The 15,057-nt window shown below is 37.2% G+C and overlaps 1 protein-coding gene across 1 annotated transcript in view; it reads right to left on the bottom strand.

Moving 5' to 3' along the window:
• The window catches only part of LOC121327677 (1,4-alpha-glucan-branching enzyme-like), a 252,316-nt gene that overhangs the window by 28,748 nt on the left and 208,511 nt on the right, over nucleotides 1–15,057 (bottom strand). Inside the window, exon 15 of the mRNA XM_041271821.1 lies at nucleotides 8,072–8,189. Within this exon, the coding sequence (XP_041127755.1) occupies nucleotides 8,072–8,189 (118 nt within the window). The remainder of the gene's footprint in view (nucleotides 1–8,071; nucleotides 8,190–15,057) is intronic.

Here is a 15,057-nt window from a genome sequence, read left to right as displayed (position 1 = left end):
AGATGCTGTTTTAAATAACTGTATTATGTATATGTACCATTATGTCTACAAGCCTCCACTGGGCAAAAAACACAGATTTTAAATAATCAAAACAACAGTGAACTTACACCTACATTCATTCAAGTGCAATTTTATGACCTGACCATATATAAAATGAAATATAAAAGATAGTCTACGCATACGCTATGCAAAGCAGTAGTGATTATAAATGTTGTAGCCTTAATAATAACAATACACACTTATAAAAAATTAAAAGTGAAATGCGGTTTTGTTTTATGTCTTGCTGCCACAATACACACAGATACTTTCAGGAATGTTTCTTTTTTTATATTTAGTTTTTTATTACAGTAATGTTAATATGAAAATAAAACATCTGTGTCTAATCTGAACAAAAGTACAAAAGTAGATGTCAACATAAGAAAATACATTTCAAATAAGAATACATTGATGGCTCACCCATCTAAAAAAAAAAAAAAAAGATTTTTTTTTAACCAAAAAAAAGTAAAATGCACATTAAAAGATTTTATATATAGTATATAGTAAGCTGTGGAAAATATCCCCTCGAAAGAGGGTAAATGACTAGTGGAGTTTTTATTTATTTATTTATTTTTTATTTCCAAGCCGTCAGATTTTTACCCACACACCAGATAATTGTAAATCAGCATTTTTGAGTAATGCGTTCATTAACGATCTCATCGACTCAATTTCAAAGTATTTACGGCTTGATCTTATTAATACATTTTGTTTGAAAATCACTTGCTACTAAAGCTGATTTGAACTCGGCTCTCGCCAAGATAAGCACCAACTAAGACATAACTTTGCAGTAAACTAATGTGATTCATCTGCATCTCTATCCATTTGCGTTGTTTTCCATCTGATGATGTAGATATCCTTCTGTCTGGTGTTCCAGGATCAGCACACACAACGGCTGCGATGCTGGCTCCGGGGATAAACCCAGTGCCATCTCCCCAGCGCATCAGCATGACAACTGTCTGGATTGAGCTAATTTGGGTACATCTCTGGGGGCTTCAAGTGGGAAACCTTCCATCCTCGATGTTTCGTTAACTAGCCCACGACACCTCAAGAGGGCTCAACAGTGATTCTGGCGTCCCAGCATAACCTCCCTCCATCCCCCACTCAGCTCAACCCAGCTTACTTATCAGTGCATCAGCGTTGCTTTCTTTCTTGCTTGAGATCCCCATCCAGAATCTTTCTGTCTCAACCACAGCCAGTTGCTGCTCTGAGAAACCGGGTTGTAGAGTGTGCCACAAATCCTCGACAACCCACCTCCACTGGGTAAACTCGGACTCTCCATCCTCGCTATTCTGCTTCAGCAGCTAGTTGAGCATACTGAAGTTTCTTCCTCTCATACGCCTCATCCACAGCATCTTCCCATGGCACTGTTAACTCTACCAGATGAACAAGTCGGCTGATCCCGACCACAAGACAAAGTCTGGTCGAGGGTTAGTGGTGGCAATGTCAGGTGGAAAAATAAGCCGTTGACTAACATCAGCCAGCATCTTCCAGTCTCTAGCAGCATCCAGTTATCCTGGGCGAGGCTTGGTTTTAACAACATTTCTTGGTGGTCGCTCTCCTGGATGAAAGAATATTGTCTTTTGTGTGTAATGCTTTGATGGAACTGGTGGCAACTTATTGGTCAGGTTACGCTTCTCTTCCAATGCTAAGGCCAAGCAACACGCACCTGGTAATGGCGGCAAGTAAACCGTCCTTGGCTAAGACCCACCTTACATCCTGTCAAAATGTGCCTCAATGTTGCAGATAATGAACATAAAGGACATGAGGGATCCTCACCCACCCAGAGGTTTAGGTTCTGTGGTGATGGGAGAACATCATATGCTGATCTGATGAAGAAACTGATCCTGCTCTGTTCCATTGTCCACAGGTCTTGCCAGCCAATCTTGCATTGTTTCACACTCTCCCATCTCATCCATTCTCCCTGCTTGGCCTGGGAAATGGCCTTTACACACCTGATCCTGTCCTCCTGCTTTTGCACCTCATTGACTACCAGCTTCCTCCATTGAGCTTGGGTTGCCTTGTGCCTGTAGGAGGAGCTGAACTGAGACCAAAACCTCCTTTTCCATGCTGAACTTGCCCAATAATATCTCTGATTCGAAGGGCAGTCTTAGCATCTTCCACAGCTTTCTTTGCCGTCCATTTTCTTCCAGTTTTCAACTCCTCCCTTACGCACTTGTCGTGTGAATCTACTTATGTCATTTCCAGTTGGACTTTGGCACACTTAAACTCCTCGGTTAAAGCAGAGATTAGTAGCTGCAGTATTCCTTTACCATAAAGTCCCACTCTGCTGAGGCAGCGTGGAACTCCCAACCATTTCCTGACGTATGAACTGATTAAAGCTAAATCTCAACTGTTGTCAAGGAAACCTTGTATACAGTCAGTGGTCGCAGAAGTCTTGGCAGTAGACCAAACTGAAAGCAACAGAGTTTCAGTTTGCCTGGTAAAAAGTGCTGCTGTCTATGCTCTTCAACCCTTCCACTGCTTGTTGTCTAACTTTTCCCACATGAACTGTGTCCTTTAGATCCCCGTCGTACCATCTCCCTAGACTTTTCAGTGGCTTCTCAGACACTGTTGGTATTGCCTCACCATTAATGTAGAACCTTTTATCTACTACTTTGCCTTTAATTACAGAGATGCTCCTTGATTTAGTGGGCTTGAATTGCATTCGTACCCATTCAATGTTATTGGTTAATTTACCCAATAACCGATTAGTGCAGGCTATGGTTGTAGTTACTGTTGTCATGTTATCCATGTATGCTCGAATTGGAGGTAGTTGTATTCCAGAAGCCAAGTGCTCTCTTCCTACTACCCATTTTGATGCCCTAATAGTTACTTCCATTGCCATGGTAAAAGCCAGTGGAGAAATGGTACATCCTGCTATTATTCCAACTTCTAGGCATTGCCACGTAGTGCTGAATTCTGAAGTTGAAAAACTAAATTGCAAATCTCCAAAGTAGGCTTTCACTAAATTTGTTATTGTCATCAGTATGCTGAAAAAATCAAATGCTGCCCAAAGAAGTTCATCTGGCACTGAACCATATGCATTATCCAAATCCAGCAATGTCACATGGAGCTCCTTGCTTTCCTTGATTGCTGATTGAATTTGTTGCCAGATTAGACTGATGTGTTCTAAGCATCCTGGAAAACCTGGAATGCCTGCTTTTTGTACTGAAGTGTCAATGAAGCAGTTCTTTAATAGGTAGGTTGACAATCTCTGTACAATAATGCTGAAGAAAATCTTGCCTTCTACATTTAATAGGGAAATAGGACGAAAATGAATGATACTTGCAGAATCCTTTTCTTTTGGTATAAAGACTCCACCTGCTCGGCGCCATGTTCTTGGTACAACCTGTTTTTCCCATGCCACTTTCATCAATTTCCACAGGATTCGTAGAACTCCAGAAGCACTCTTGTACACTCTTTATGGAAATCCATTAGGCCCTGTAGATGATGATGCCTTTGTTTTTTTCAGAGCTTGCTCTACTTCTTTCCACTTAGGTGCACAGTCCTCCATTTGGTATTCGGGTGGGATGTCTGAAAGAACTGACATAGGCTCCTGCCTTTTTGAATCTGTGTGTATTTCCTCCAAATATCTCTCCAGCTCAAACTTAGATGATTTTAGTGTGCCATTTTTCTCACTGGTGAATATCTTCTTTACAAATTTGAATGAATCTTATAAAAGTTAGTTCTCGCAAGCTCTTTCTTTTTGTAGTGTTTCCGTAGGTGCTCAGCTCTGTGCAATGTTGCAAGCTTATCTCTTATGAACATTTTGTAACAGATTGAGTGCCTCCTTTCTCTAACTAAGTGTTCAATCTCCTGCTGCCGTCTAGACTTTCCAGGAATAGTTTGTACTTTTCCCTTCCCTTTTCCAATTCCAAATCTCTTGCTTCCATATGCGTAGTTGATGTCCCCAAATTTATCCAGCTTCTTTTCAACTGTTCCATTTAACATTTCCAAAGTAAAACAGAGATCTGTGTTTACTGTGTCCCACGCAGTTTTCTCACAAGCTCTTGGCCATTTAACTCCAGGCTTGTGCCCCTTGAGGTTCTTTTCTCTCTTGCGCTGGTTCGTCTGACCGGGTTCGCAAGGATCATTAGGTTCATCACTAGTTGTATCCACACAAGTCCTCCTCACATCTATGACAGGGGTGCTGATATCCTGCGAACTATGGTTTGCTGTCGCTGGATTTCATTCGACTGACTTGACTGACTTTGTAAGAAGTACTGATCAATGCGAGGCCCTTGTCCCTTCTCCCTCAAGCATTTCGTTCTCCCTTGATGAATCTTCAAATCCCTGACCGTTGTCGCCTTGCTCCAGCTGCAGACACAAACCTGGAGTTCCATGTCTTTGCTAACTGCAGATCTTGAACTAGTCTTTTGTGAAGTACTCTCCATTCTCATATCAGTTTCCGTTCCTAAATTGTTAACGGTGTTATCCAAAGTTGAGTATCTTCCGCCCCCGCTCTCGCAGACTCTAGGGGTATTTTTCTCTTTAATTTCTTAGAAGCCATGGGCAGGTGTCTCCAGCATCCTGTTTACCTTTGAAAACAAAGAGATGGATATCTCCAACCAGGGTAGCTAACCCTTGCCAGGCCCAATGGGGTCTCTTTCCTCCTGTCAGCTGTCTCTCCATGCTGTCACAAGGTCTTTCCCTTGTTGCCAGCTGCACTATTCACAGCAGTCACTGGATGTATCGGGGTATTTAATCAGGGATATTACCAACTACAATTTTGTTCAAGTGAGTTTGCAAATGTATCTCTGTTAATGGAAAAACAGCTCTTTTCAGTTGTTGCATGTGAATAAGCACTTTTTATTAACCATACCATACCAACATATTTACAAATGTTAATGGTTAAGTGATCTAAAAGACCACGTTGGTTATGTAGCAATTTTGCTTTGAATAAAGTTCATTATTTCCAATAAAGTTGCCACCAGGACAACAAATGACAGACTTGTAGTCACAGACTACACCTTTGAGTTCTGAAATAGGGACTAATAAAGAAGATACCCCATATTTTTCTTTTTCGAATTAACATTAAATGTTAATAAAAGCAACAGTGTATTCATTAAGTCCCAAAAATCCAAGCTCTTGTTCTGTGCAATGTTTAGCTATGACTGTACAATCACACTGACTATACTATAAAGCCAAGGCAATCAACTTAAAAAAGGTAGCAGGTTTCTTAATGTTTAAATTAACATAACTGTTCAGTTCAGAACCAAACAATAACTTTATATGGAGGAGAGTAATCTCCAAATTGTCGGCACTCCTCTATTCAGTGAAGATTTGAATCTCTCAGCCCAAAAACACCAATACGAAAAAAAGTTTAGTGCTAGTGAAATGCGCTAGATTGAGAACAACGGATTCCGAAATGTTTTATTTATCCATACAACAGGCACGACACAGTTAGTTAAGTTCATTTATGCCCTGAGGGATGATCTAATGATGTTAAATCTAACTTTGCAACTCTGATACTTGCTAATGGTGCCAATAATGACAGAGTTTTTGTTTTGTTTTGTATGCCAACTAGTGACAATATTGTGCAGCACTGCCTGTGTTCAGATTTCAACTGAAGAATTCATTTTTTAAACTGTGAAGTTGTCTATGTATTGAAGCCAATATTTTAGTTTCACGCACTGCTTGATACATAAGGAACCACAGTATTGCTTGCAAAGAAAAAGGGAACCCCTTAGCAAAATGGTTGCCTTAGCTTTAACAAAAAAAAGCACAAATAAAAAGCCTGCTTGTATTTTAAGTGCAGCTTCACAGTTATCTATCAACAAATAAACAACACATTTATTATTCTATAACCATGCACCTAGTAGAAATCAATAACAATATGAGGCTCAAGGAGTTCATTTATGACCCAACTAGCCTTGTTTTCCCTCCTAACGTGAGCTCTTAAGACTTAGAGCTCCAGATGCTTTGAGATAGAATAGATTAAAAATTGAACTTTTTAAAATGGGTTTCAAAATGAAAGCATGCAGACCCTGAACACTATCCAGATGGTCCTAAAGTAAGTACTTACACCTTGTTGTTTACACAGCACATGTGGTATTTCTACATCGACTAGTGGCAGAGTGTTGCAGGGGAATAGGATGTTCAAATCACCCAAAATATCTCAAAACAAGTGTCTGGATGTGCCTTAGCACCAATGCAAGCCCTGCACTTTGCCATATAATGTTAATCAGTTTCTGAATATTGTGTAAAGGAACTGTAATCTTGATAGCAGTGAATCCCCAGATGAAAATGCTGTTTGAAAGAAATGTGAATACTATTACAGGAAATCAAGTTGTTCCTCCTCCCTCATCTAAAATGCAAAGTTTTTGTTTAATCATGTTCCTATTGCAGTATCATAGTTGTCTAAAGATGTTGTTTAAATGGGAAAAGAATGGGTGAGATGATCTTATATCTTATTACACTGTAACATGTCTGTAAATGATGCCAAGTTACACTGTACCACTGACAATTCCCCATAAAATTACAATAAAATCAATTTGAACAGAACCCACACTAGTATTCCAGGCTCCCTGGCCATTCCAATGACAAGACAGTAATTGTAGTATTTAGTCATGCATTTGATAGTTGCATGCCCATTAGTTATTTGATCATCTGTGTAACATCCAGTAATGTTATTGCCATTATTTGATTGGCAGGTCGCTAGGACCAATAGGCCGGTGTTTCTGGTTTAGTGGTAGTGATGTTGTTTGAAGTAAAGATGCACTTTGACTTGCACCGGGAAGTATCATGTCCTTTTTTAGACATATAGTTAGAGACACTATATAGAGTGACCAAAGAACGTTACAATCTGAAGACTGTAAATATCAAATCAAAACCATGGAACCTACGTGTTACAATATGTCACCAGAATATATATTATCCAAAGTTATTTAAAAAAAAAACAAACAAAAAAAAACACAAGCATAAACAATATATATTCGTAATACTAATGTATTGTGTATGATAACGTATTACAAACAATATAATGCGCGTGATAATTAATATTACCAAATGTTTGAGGGTTTGTTTCCGAACACAACAAATCACATAATAAATTGCTCACAAACAATTATAGATTTGCAGCATGTGAGTGTTCAGAACCCACCTTCCGTGTGAACTGTGTCGCACAATACATACAGTATGGTTGTGAATATACTAGGGTAGCTACATTTCAACTACAAAAAAAAAGGCAGATCCTGTTGTTCATGATTATTAGGCTATTACCTTGTTTATGTTAAGCAATGAAATGGTTGAATTGATTGTATGGAAATGTGCCGTTCTCCTCCTAATGACGCCATTTGAATCAATGTACATTTTTAAAAAGGTATAAATATAAATACATTTAAGAATATTTCCATGTTGTTATTAATAATCAATCAGATAGCTAGTTTAATATAAATATAGCTAAAGTATTCATGTTTTTTAAAATTGTAAAAAAAATGTAATAGCCTAATAATAGCAGCTTGTTTTATGTATGAGAAGTGTATGTATAAGGTATCAAAAAGGGTGGTCCTACTTGGAGAATATTCCTTAGACAAAAACTAACAGTTGCACCACAAATAAAAAGAAAACATAACAAACCAAAAATTCCTTTATGATATACGGTACAGAGAGGACTACAATCTAAATGGAGGTATCTACTTTCCATTACATATAAATATCATGTTCTAAAATCAGCCATCCAGTGAAAAAAGAATGGACATTACACATAAGTGACCCCTTCTACTGTACCAGATAAGCAGTGTGTGCTGGAAAGCTTGGCAGACATGGGTCAGGTAAGGGCGCAGTGGCTGCCTTACCTAACAATTTCCTTTCTTTTTCGGAATTGTCAGCTCTTTGTTTTTTGTGTTTATATATATATTACAATTTGTTGAGTCATCATGCTGAAACTTAAATCACAAAAATACTGTATTCAAATATATATTTGTTTAGTATAATCAGAAGACAACTATATTCTCTCTCTCTCTCTCAAAAAAAAAAAGAAAAACATTTTACAAAATAAATTCTACTTCAAGAAAATACAAAAAATGGGACTTACCATTGTTGAATTGCTGCAGCCATTGTAAGGGACAGCTTCGGTAAAGAATTCTGTGTTGTGGTCCAATCTTTGATGGCCTCCGTATTGAGCTTCATCCGAATCCAATACAATTTTATATCTAAAGAAAATATGTTAAGGAATAGTCTACAAGGCAGTGAAGCTTTCAAGACCAATTATGTAGTACGAAGAGTTGAAAAAATAAACTCAATATTTAAGACATAAACAGAGACACTAACTTATTGGCTTGTTCATTAGAAATTACCTAACCTAATGTTAAAGAGAAACAGTAAAACAGTTAAAACAATATATATATATTTTTTCTAAATTACAATTTTATTTATGACCTGCTTCATTTAAAAAAAAAAAAAAAAAAAGTCCCAACAGCCTTTGTGTCCAAAGTTTATTAGTATGTGTAAATGGCCTTTTTATTTACTGTCCGGAAACAAATTACAACCCATAAACTACACCATGTAGTGACTCTCACAGGTCTGCATTTCAATAGCTGCTCCACTGAATATGTTACTGTATATTGTATGAATATTGGGAGGTTGTCTCCTGAGGCAATTCCCTTTTTTAAAAGCGATGTAGAGTGGACATTACATTTAATAATGTATCTTTGCTGTCAAAGCAGTAACAGATTAAAGTCTATTTTAAAACCTGAAACAATACCTTTGAAATTATTCAGCTTTTCTTACCTACACAAGTTTTCAGAAAACTCACAAATCAGAGAAGCTTCAAATTGTTGCCTCAAGGATGATCTACAACTTATTAGCTTAGGCTTCTCAGACTAGGCCTATCCCACAGCCTTTTCAAATCAATTACCAAAATATATTCTGCAACAGTTACAAACCCTTTTATTATCACTTCAAAGGGGACCAAGTAAAAAAAAAAACACTTAAACTTTGGTATGAAATAGCTCCAGCAATAAGATATACCAGATGTCATCTTGGGGTTGTAAGAAACAAATACAGATCTCAATAAGCAACCAGAAAAGGATAAATCAAAGGGCATTAAGGCAGTCTAGGCTCAATTCTGTATTCAGCTAGAAACCAATGTTGGAATTATAAAATGTGAGTAATTTGTTGATCAATCAATCAATAAACCAATCTTTATTTTATATAGCACCTTTTATAGTGGACCACCATCATGTCAAAGTCATGGTCCATGTACACTAGTTATCTCTGTCCAGGACATTTCAGCCACAATGGTTACATGAGATAAAGTTTTTAGAAAGCAAAATGTATTCAGAAACTGGTTTTCTGAAAACTACACTTTTCTGTGTTTACATGACTTCACAATCCAATTACAATCCTGATAAATTCGACTGTGTACATGGATCGCATTTTTCGCAAAACGTAGAGAGTAGGAAGGGAACAGACTGTGCTCGGTTCAGTCTGCAGTAAAACTGAGACATGAATTATCATGTATTTTAGACAGCAAAATTGCAAATTTCTATACTGTATTCACCAGATTATTATCCTATACATCTCTCTTGTTCTAATTCCCCAGTGTGTGCAAACCGTCCAATCGTTACAACAGTTCATCCTTTTCTTCATATAAGCTACTGTACTTTACATATGGAAGTGCGAATCTAGCAAGGGTTTAATAAATATGTACCGGCATGTATACAGCAAAGTCTCCAACATTTTAATCAAGGGAGATACACTGAAAAACTGTAGGAACGTGACAAAACAAAACCTTCGTTCTCCCAGCTCCCATAAGAATTGTCTGTGTGTGTCCAAAAAGTTTAATCATGATTGCCGCTGTGTGTTTGTTATTTCCATAATGTTTGTTATTTCTTAATTCCATAATGTCCATATTTTTTTCTTTAAGTACATTAACCAGCCCAGCTATAAGCTATAGATAAGCACAGTCACATGATGCTGTTTAACCAATCAGATGTTGTAATTTTTCCAAGCCATGTTATAAACTCATTTAAATTTACTTCCGATAATACTGGCAATAGACAATTTGGTTGGGTTTTGATCTCATACAGTAACTACTCAACCAAAATAATTGGGGAAAACTGCGATAGTCACAAATGCATTATCTTTCCGAATTCCTATTTTAGAATAGTATGTATGTATGTATGCATGTTTTTTTTTTTTTTTTATTATGAGACAAGTAGATATAGATGGCTCTCCTTGGCCGCAGCTTATTATAAACTCTGCAGCAAACAGCAGTGGTCTGGTTCTGAATAATACCTCTGGCAGCAGGGTTGCTGGCACAGGCAGGGCCGGATTAAGGGGGTCCAGGGTTGTTATCGTTTTGGGGGCCCCTCTTTGCATATTCATTTGCTTCTATTTACTGTTTTACTACCACCACAATTCACTAACATTAATCTCAAATTATTCAGTCTTAGCTGATCCATATTTTACCTGATTTGATGTTTGAATTGGCGCCAGTTTTGAAAATGAGCATTGGCCACAGTGTTCATTACTGGCAGTTTCAAATACAAAATGGGAAGTGCAAACTGCAGACTCTTTTGTCATGATAGCAAGTTATCTGCAAATGTGTTGTCCTTATCTCTTACGAATATGTATGTTTTTATTATTATTTGTGTCAGCAGAATCAGCAAAGCTAAACACACAGAGGCAACAATTTTTTTTTTTAATTTTTTGGGGGGGACCAAATTAGACAGGCTGTATTTTAAGACAACCTAAAAACTTCATAGAAACTCAGTTGTAGGGAAAAAGTAGATCATGCAAGCGCAGTAAGGTAAAAGGAAGGTGTGGCAGCTATTTGATTAAAGGGGAAGTTAACTGCATTGCACTTTCTATCTGATCATTTTATTTGCCAGATCGTATGGTAATATGTTCACACACCTCTTTCTTGGTTTTATTTATTTATTTTCTGTCTGTAAAATATGTGTGATGCAAAGCTTTCTCTTATCTTTTCTGCTGGTGTGTATTTAAAAATGTTGTTTTTAGTCAGTTGATGTGTGATCGCAAAGATTTATTTACTGTATATTATTAAAAGGCTTTACATGTCAAAGTGTTGTCAATCTTTAATCGAAATTAAAATGTTTTAGTAATATATTCTAATGACATACAACCATACAGTATTATTAGTATTGCTTATATTATTTTGTCAGTAGGCCTAGCGGTAAATATCACAGTTTACAAAGACTAAACATTATCAACCTAGTTTTAAAGAAAAATAAAAGACTCGAAGAACTCCAGTTAAATTAGAAAAAAACTCTGTTAAACAGACATACAAATTGCACTTACAAACTTCATTTAAAATTATGCATTTATTGTTAATGTATATTACAGCATACCTATCTCTTATCTATCGTTATACTGTCAAATACGTCCACAAAATCCACTTAAAATTATTTATTTTTTGTTAATATATCCAATCTACTTATTCCCTGGGCTCGATCTACTAATTCCCCAGACGAAGCACTAGTACAGCGATCTATGTGTAAACCTTAGAAACAATGGAACCTCCCCTTTAAATTCTAGAGTGCGATCCACTTTGTCCCTGGTCTACTTTTTCCCTAGGGCACCAGTTTAAGAAAGATGTACGATATCAGCAAGTCGCAAAAGGTCAAATTGGAACACAAACATACTGCCTCCGGTATTTTAATATGAATGACTTTATTTGCATTTGAATTTCTCAGTCGAAAAGAAAACTATATAGAAACGCACACAACCTGAAACTACTATCAAAACAGTGAGAAAAATACTTATTTTTTCATGGAGATTGCCCCACTGTAATCCATATAAAGCTAGGTTGTTTCCTCAAGTTGATTTCTCTCCAGTGTATTTTCTGAAGTACAGGTACTTTCACATACATTTGTTGGTATGGTAGCGTGTCAGCATGTCAGCGTTGGTGTTTTCTTTAACATATCTTCCTCGCAATTACATTTTTTTGTGTTTCTGCTTTTCAGCGTCACGCACATACTTCCTAGGTGCTGCTCTGTCAGACATTACAGGTTCTGATCTGCGTTACGTACGATAAAGTGGCATGTGACTTGATCGCAGGTCAAGTGATACGATCAGGCAGTCCCTGCTTCTCCAACGCAATACAACTTAATAAAACAGACATGTTGTTCCAATTCATACAGTAGCACTCTACTTGTTAATTTTTTAGATATTGTATTATAAATTATATATATTTTTGAGGCCCCTCAAAATCTGAAACCCTGGCCTGCAGCCCCTAAAGCCCCTGTGTTTATCTGGCCCTGGGCACAGGGATAAAACCCAGGTATTATGCAAATAGCAATCAATGTACAGTAAGACTGCACAGTTGCTGTCTCAGCTGCTAAAAACAGCAACATGACTGTCTCAGGCAGGAATAGCATCTGCCTGTCCAGTGGCAGGTTAGCCTTGCATGTGTCACAGAGATAAAACCAGGCAACATGCAAATATTAAGCAACATACACTAAGAATGCACTCTTGCTGCTTCAGCTTGCTAAAGACAGCAACGGGACTGTCAACAGGTCTGCTTGGTACCAGACTGGAGATGTAAACACAGATCGGTAGCAGGTCGGAACCAGGCCGGTTTGGTACCAGTTCAGGGCCTGTAGCACCGGGTCGATTCAGTAGTGTACAGTAATCTAAAAACTCCAAGGGGGGTTATACACCCCTGCTCCCTCCCAGCCATTCTACACAAGGCCCCAGGTATGGTACCAGGATAGAATCGGGCGGTACCGGATCGGTTCAGTACCGATTCGGCCCCTTAGCACGGGGTCGGTACATGATTGTACAGTAGTTTGAACCAGGCCAGTAACATATGGTACCGGTACGATAAATGAGTACAAATAAAACTAACTGACATCCACAGAAAGGGTTACTGATCATACCCACAATTTCACTGAAAATAAGGAATTTATAAAATAACGTAAATATATTACTTTTCTGACTGATTCCAGGTTAAACTGCATACATGTATTTCTATTATTACTGTACAAATATCAAAAGTAATTACCGCTATAGTTTGTTAGAGTAAGAACATTGATTTTATTCACCCAACCTTTTGATATTTATTAAACTGTTAGCAAATACACTAGGTAGAACATGCATGTGTGTAAAAATGGCTAATGACATACTTGGCAGACATAAAATATACCTTAAGAAACTGGCAAGCTTAGAGACAAATTATTCCCAACCTACCCTGGGTTTGAACACTGTAATTACTGAGCCAGTGCTTATGAAGAAAAAGAAATAAGACCCCCTGGTATTTTACAGTACTGTATTTACATGTTTTGCAGTTGTAGCTTTGTATTAAAATAGCCAGAATTATGGCTGTTTTATTACAAAAACAGCAGTGTTGAAAGCAGTGTAAAATATCCCCACAGGCCAGGATTAACTATTCTAATGACTTGAAGAAGAATTTATTCAATTACATCATTATATCCAGGTTTGCAGTCTGGCTTCTTATGTTTTTATAAAGCCAAAGAAATAACAAACGTTTGTTTATCCATTTGGATAATGGGTTCCCTAACAGTTGTAGTAACCTTCCTTAATACAAATATGTTTTATCCCAGGTGTACGGTAACACCAGCCATCATTTTATAGATATCCAATGGGAATCCTGAACTGCCAACACAAAAGTTGGATGGTACTATGAACCCAGACAACACAGGCTACTATTGCAAAGATATCACGGAAGGGTAAATGTCATAAAATGGCAGGGATTGTGATGCTTGTCTTATTATGTGGTAGGCTATGTATATTATATAAATGATAGTCATCTTAGCCCTGCAGATTGTTTGGGAAGTGATGATAAATTATGAGTACCTGGCCAACCAAGATGGGTGTCCAGACTACGGTTGTAACTTGACTTTCAAATCAAGTGACTATGTAAAGACTATAATAGATATAAGCAGGCTACATAAAATGCTTTACAAAATATATAAATAGTTTTTTTTTTATTCACAACAGTCCTTGAGCTCTCAATTTAAATAAATGATTCTCTGCACTGCCTATGCAGGCAGCAATGCCACACCCTTGAAATGTTAGAGGTTGGTATGGGATTATGACAAGCTGAATTGAAACTACCTTTTAATACAAAGAAGGAGCATCTGTTCATGGTCACTGTGTCTGCCAAATTTTTTATGCAAACAATTTTCATGGCTTGGGATATGTACCAGATGGCCAGTTTTTTTCACCTGTATCGATATAAATAATCTGAGAGGTCATACAACAAACTAAACCACTTCTGAATATTGACTACTGAATATGGATATACAGTATTTCTTTAAATGTATGATTGGGTAATCAATCAATTAATATAAAAGAACCCAATAATTGACCAGAAAGAACTGCATAATATCAAGATGAATAACAAACCTGGTAATACTAGAACCATTAACCCACACAGGAAGAAACAATTAATCAATATCTCAGTGTATATTTAGAAAAGGATTACATATCAAAGATCTAGAACTTACAATTACTGTGTGCTTATCTGTTGACAAATGTTGGGTGGATTAGAAGAAAAAAAATAGTATTATATTCCAACTGGTACTGCGATAGTATTCAGAATATAATTAAAACCTGAAATCACTGGAGGATGACGGGTGGAAGCTGACCTAATAGTTCTCCAGACCCAGGTGTAAGGTATATTAAAGGATATAAACTGGCAGGTATAGCTTGTACTTGTATCCAACAGGGATTTTAAATATTCCAACCAGCTGGGTAAACTATGTCAGGACTATATCCATTCAGAATCTGCAATGTTTGTAACAGTAAAACTTGCATGTTGAAAGCTTCAGTCATCAGAATTACAATGACTTTAATGACACTTGTGTTGGGCCTTCACCTCTTAAAAGTTACAATATCTCACAATGTGCTATTTTATACCAAAATGTAATTCACTCGCACATACAACATTATTCTATCCTTTAGCAATTTTGCCTGTTTACATTCTCTAAAGAAAATATTGACCCGTAAGGACACAAGCTCTCTACCAGGACACCTGCTAGTTTTTCCATGGTTCCATAGTGCTAGGTCAGAAAGCAACATAAAATTGTTAAA

This window comes from Polyodon spathula, chromosome 15 (genome assembly GCF_017654505.1).
Source record: "Polyodon spathula isolate WHYD16114869_AA chromosome 15, ASM1765450v1, whole genome shotgun sequence".
NCBI lineage: Eukaryota > Metazoa > Chordata > Actinopteri > Acipenseriformes > Polyodontidae > Polyodon > Polyodon spathula.
The sequence above is the reverse complement of the archived record's forward strand: the minus strand, read 5'-3'. Positions and strand labels throughout refer to the sequence as shown.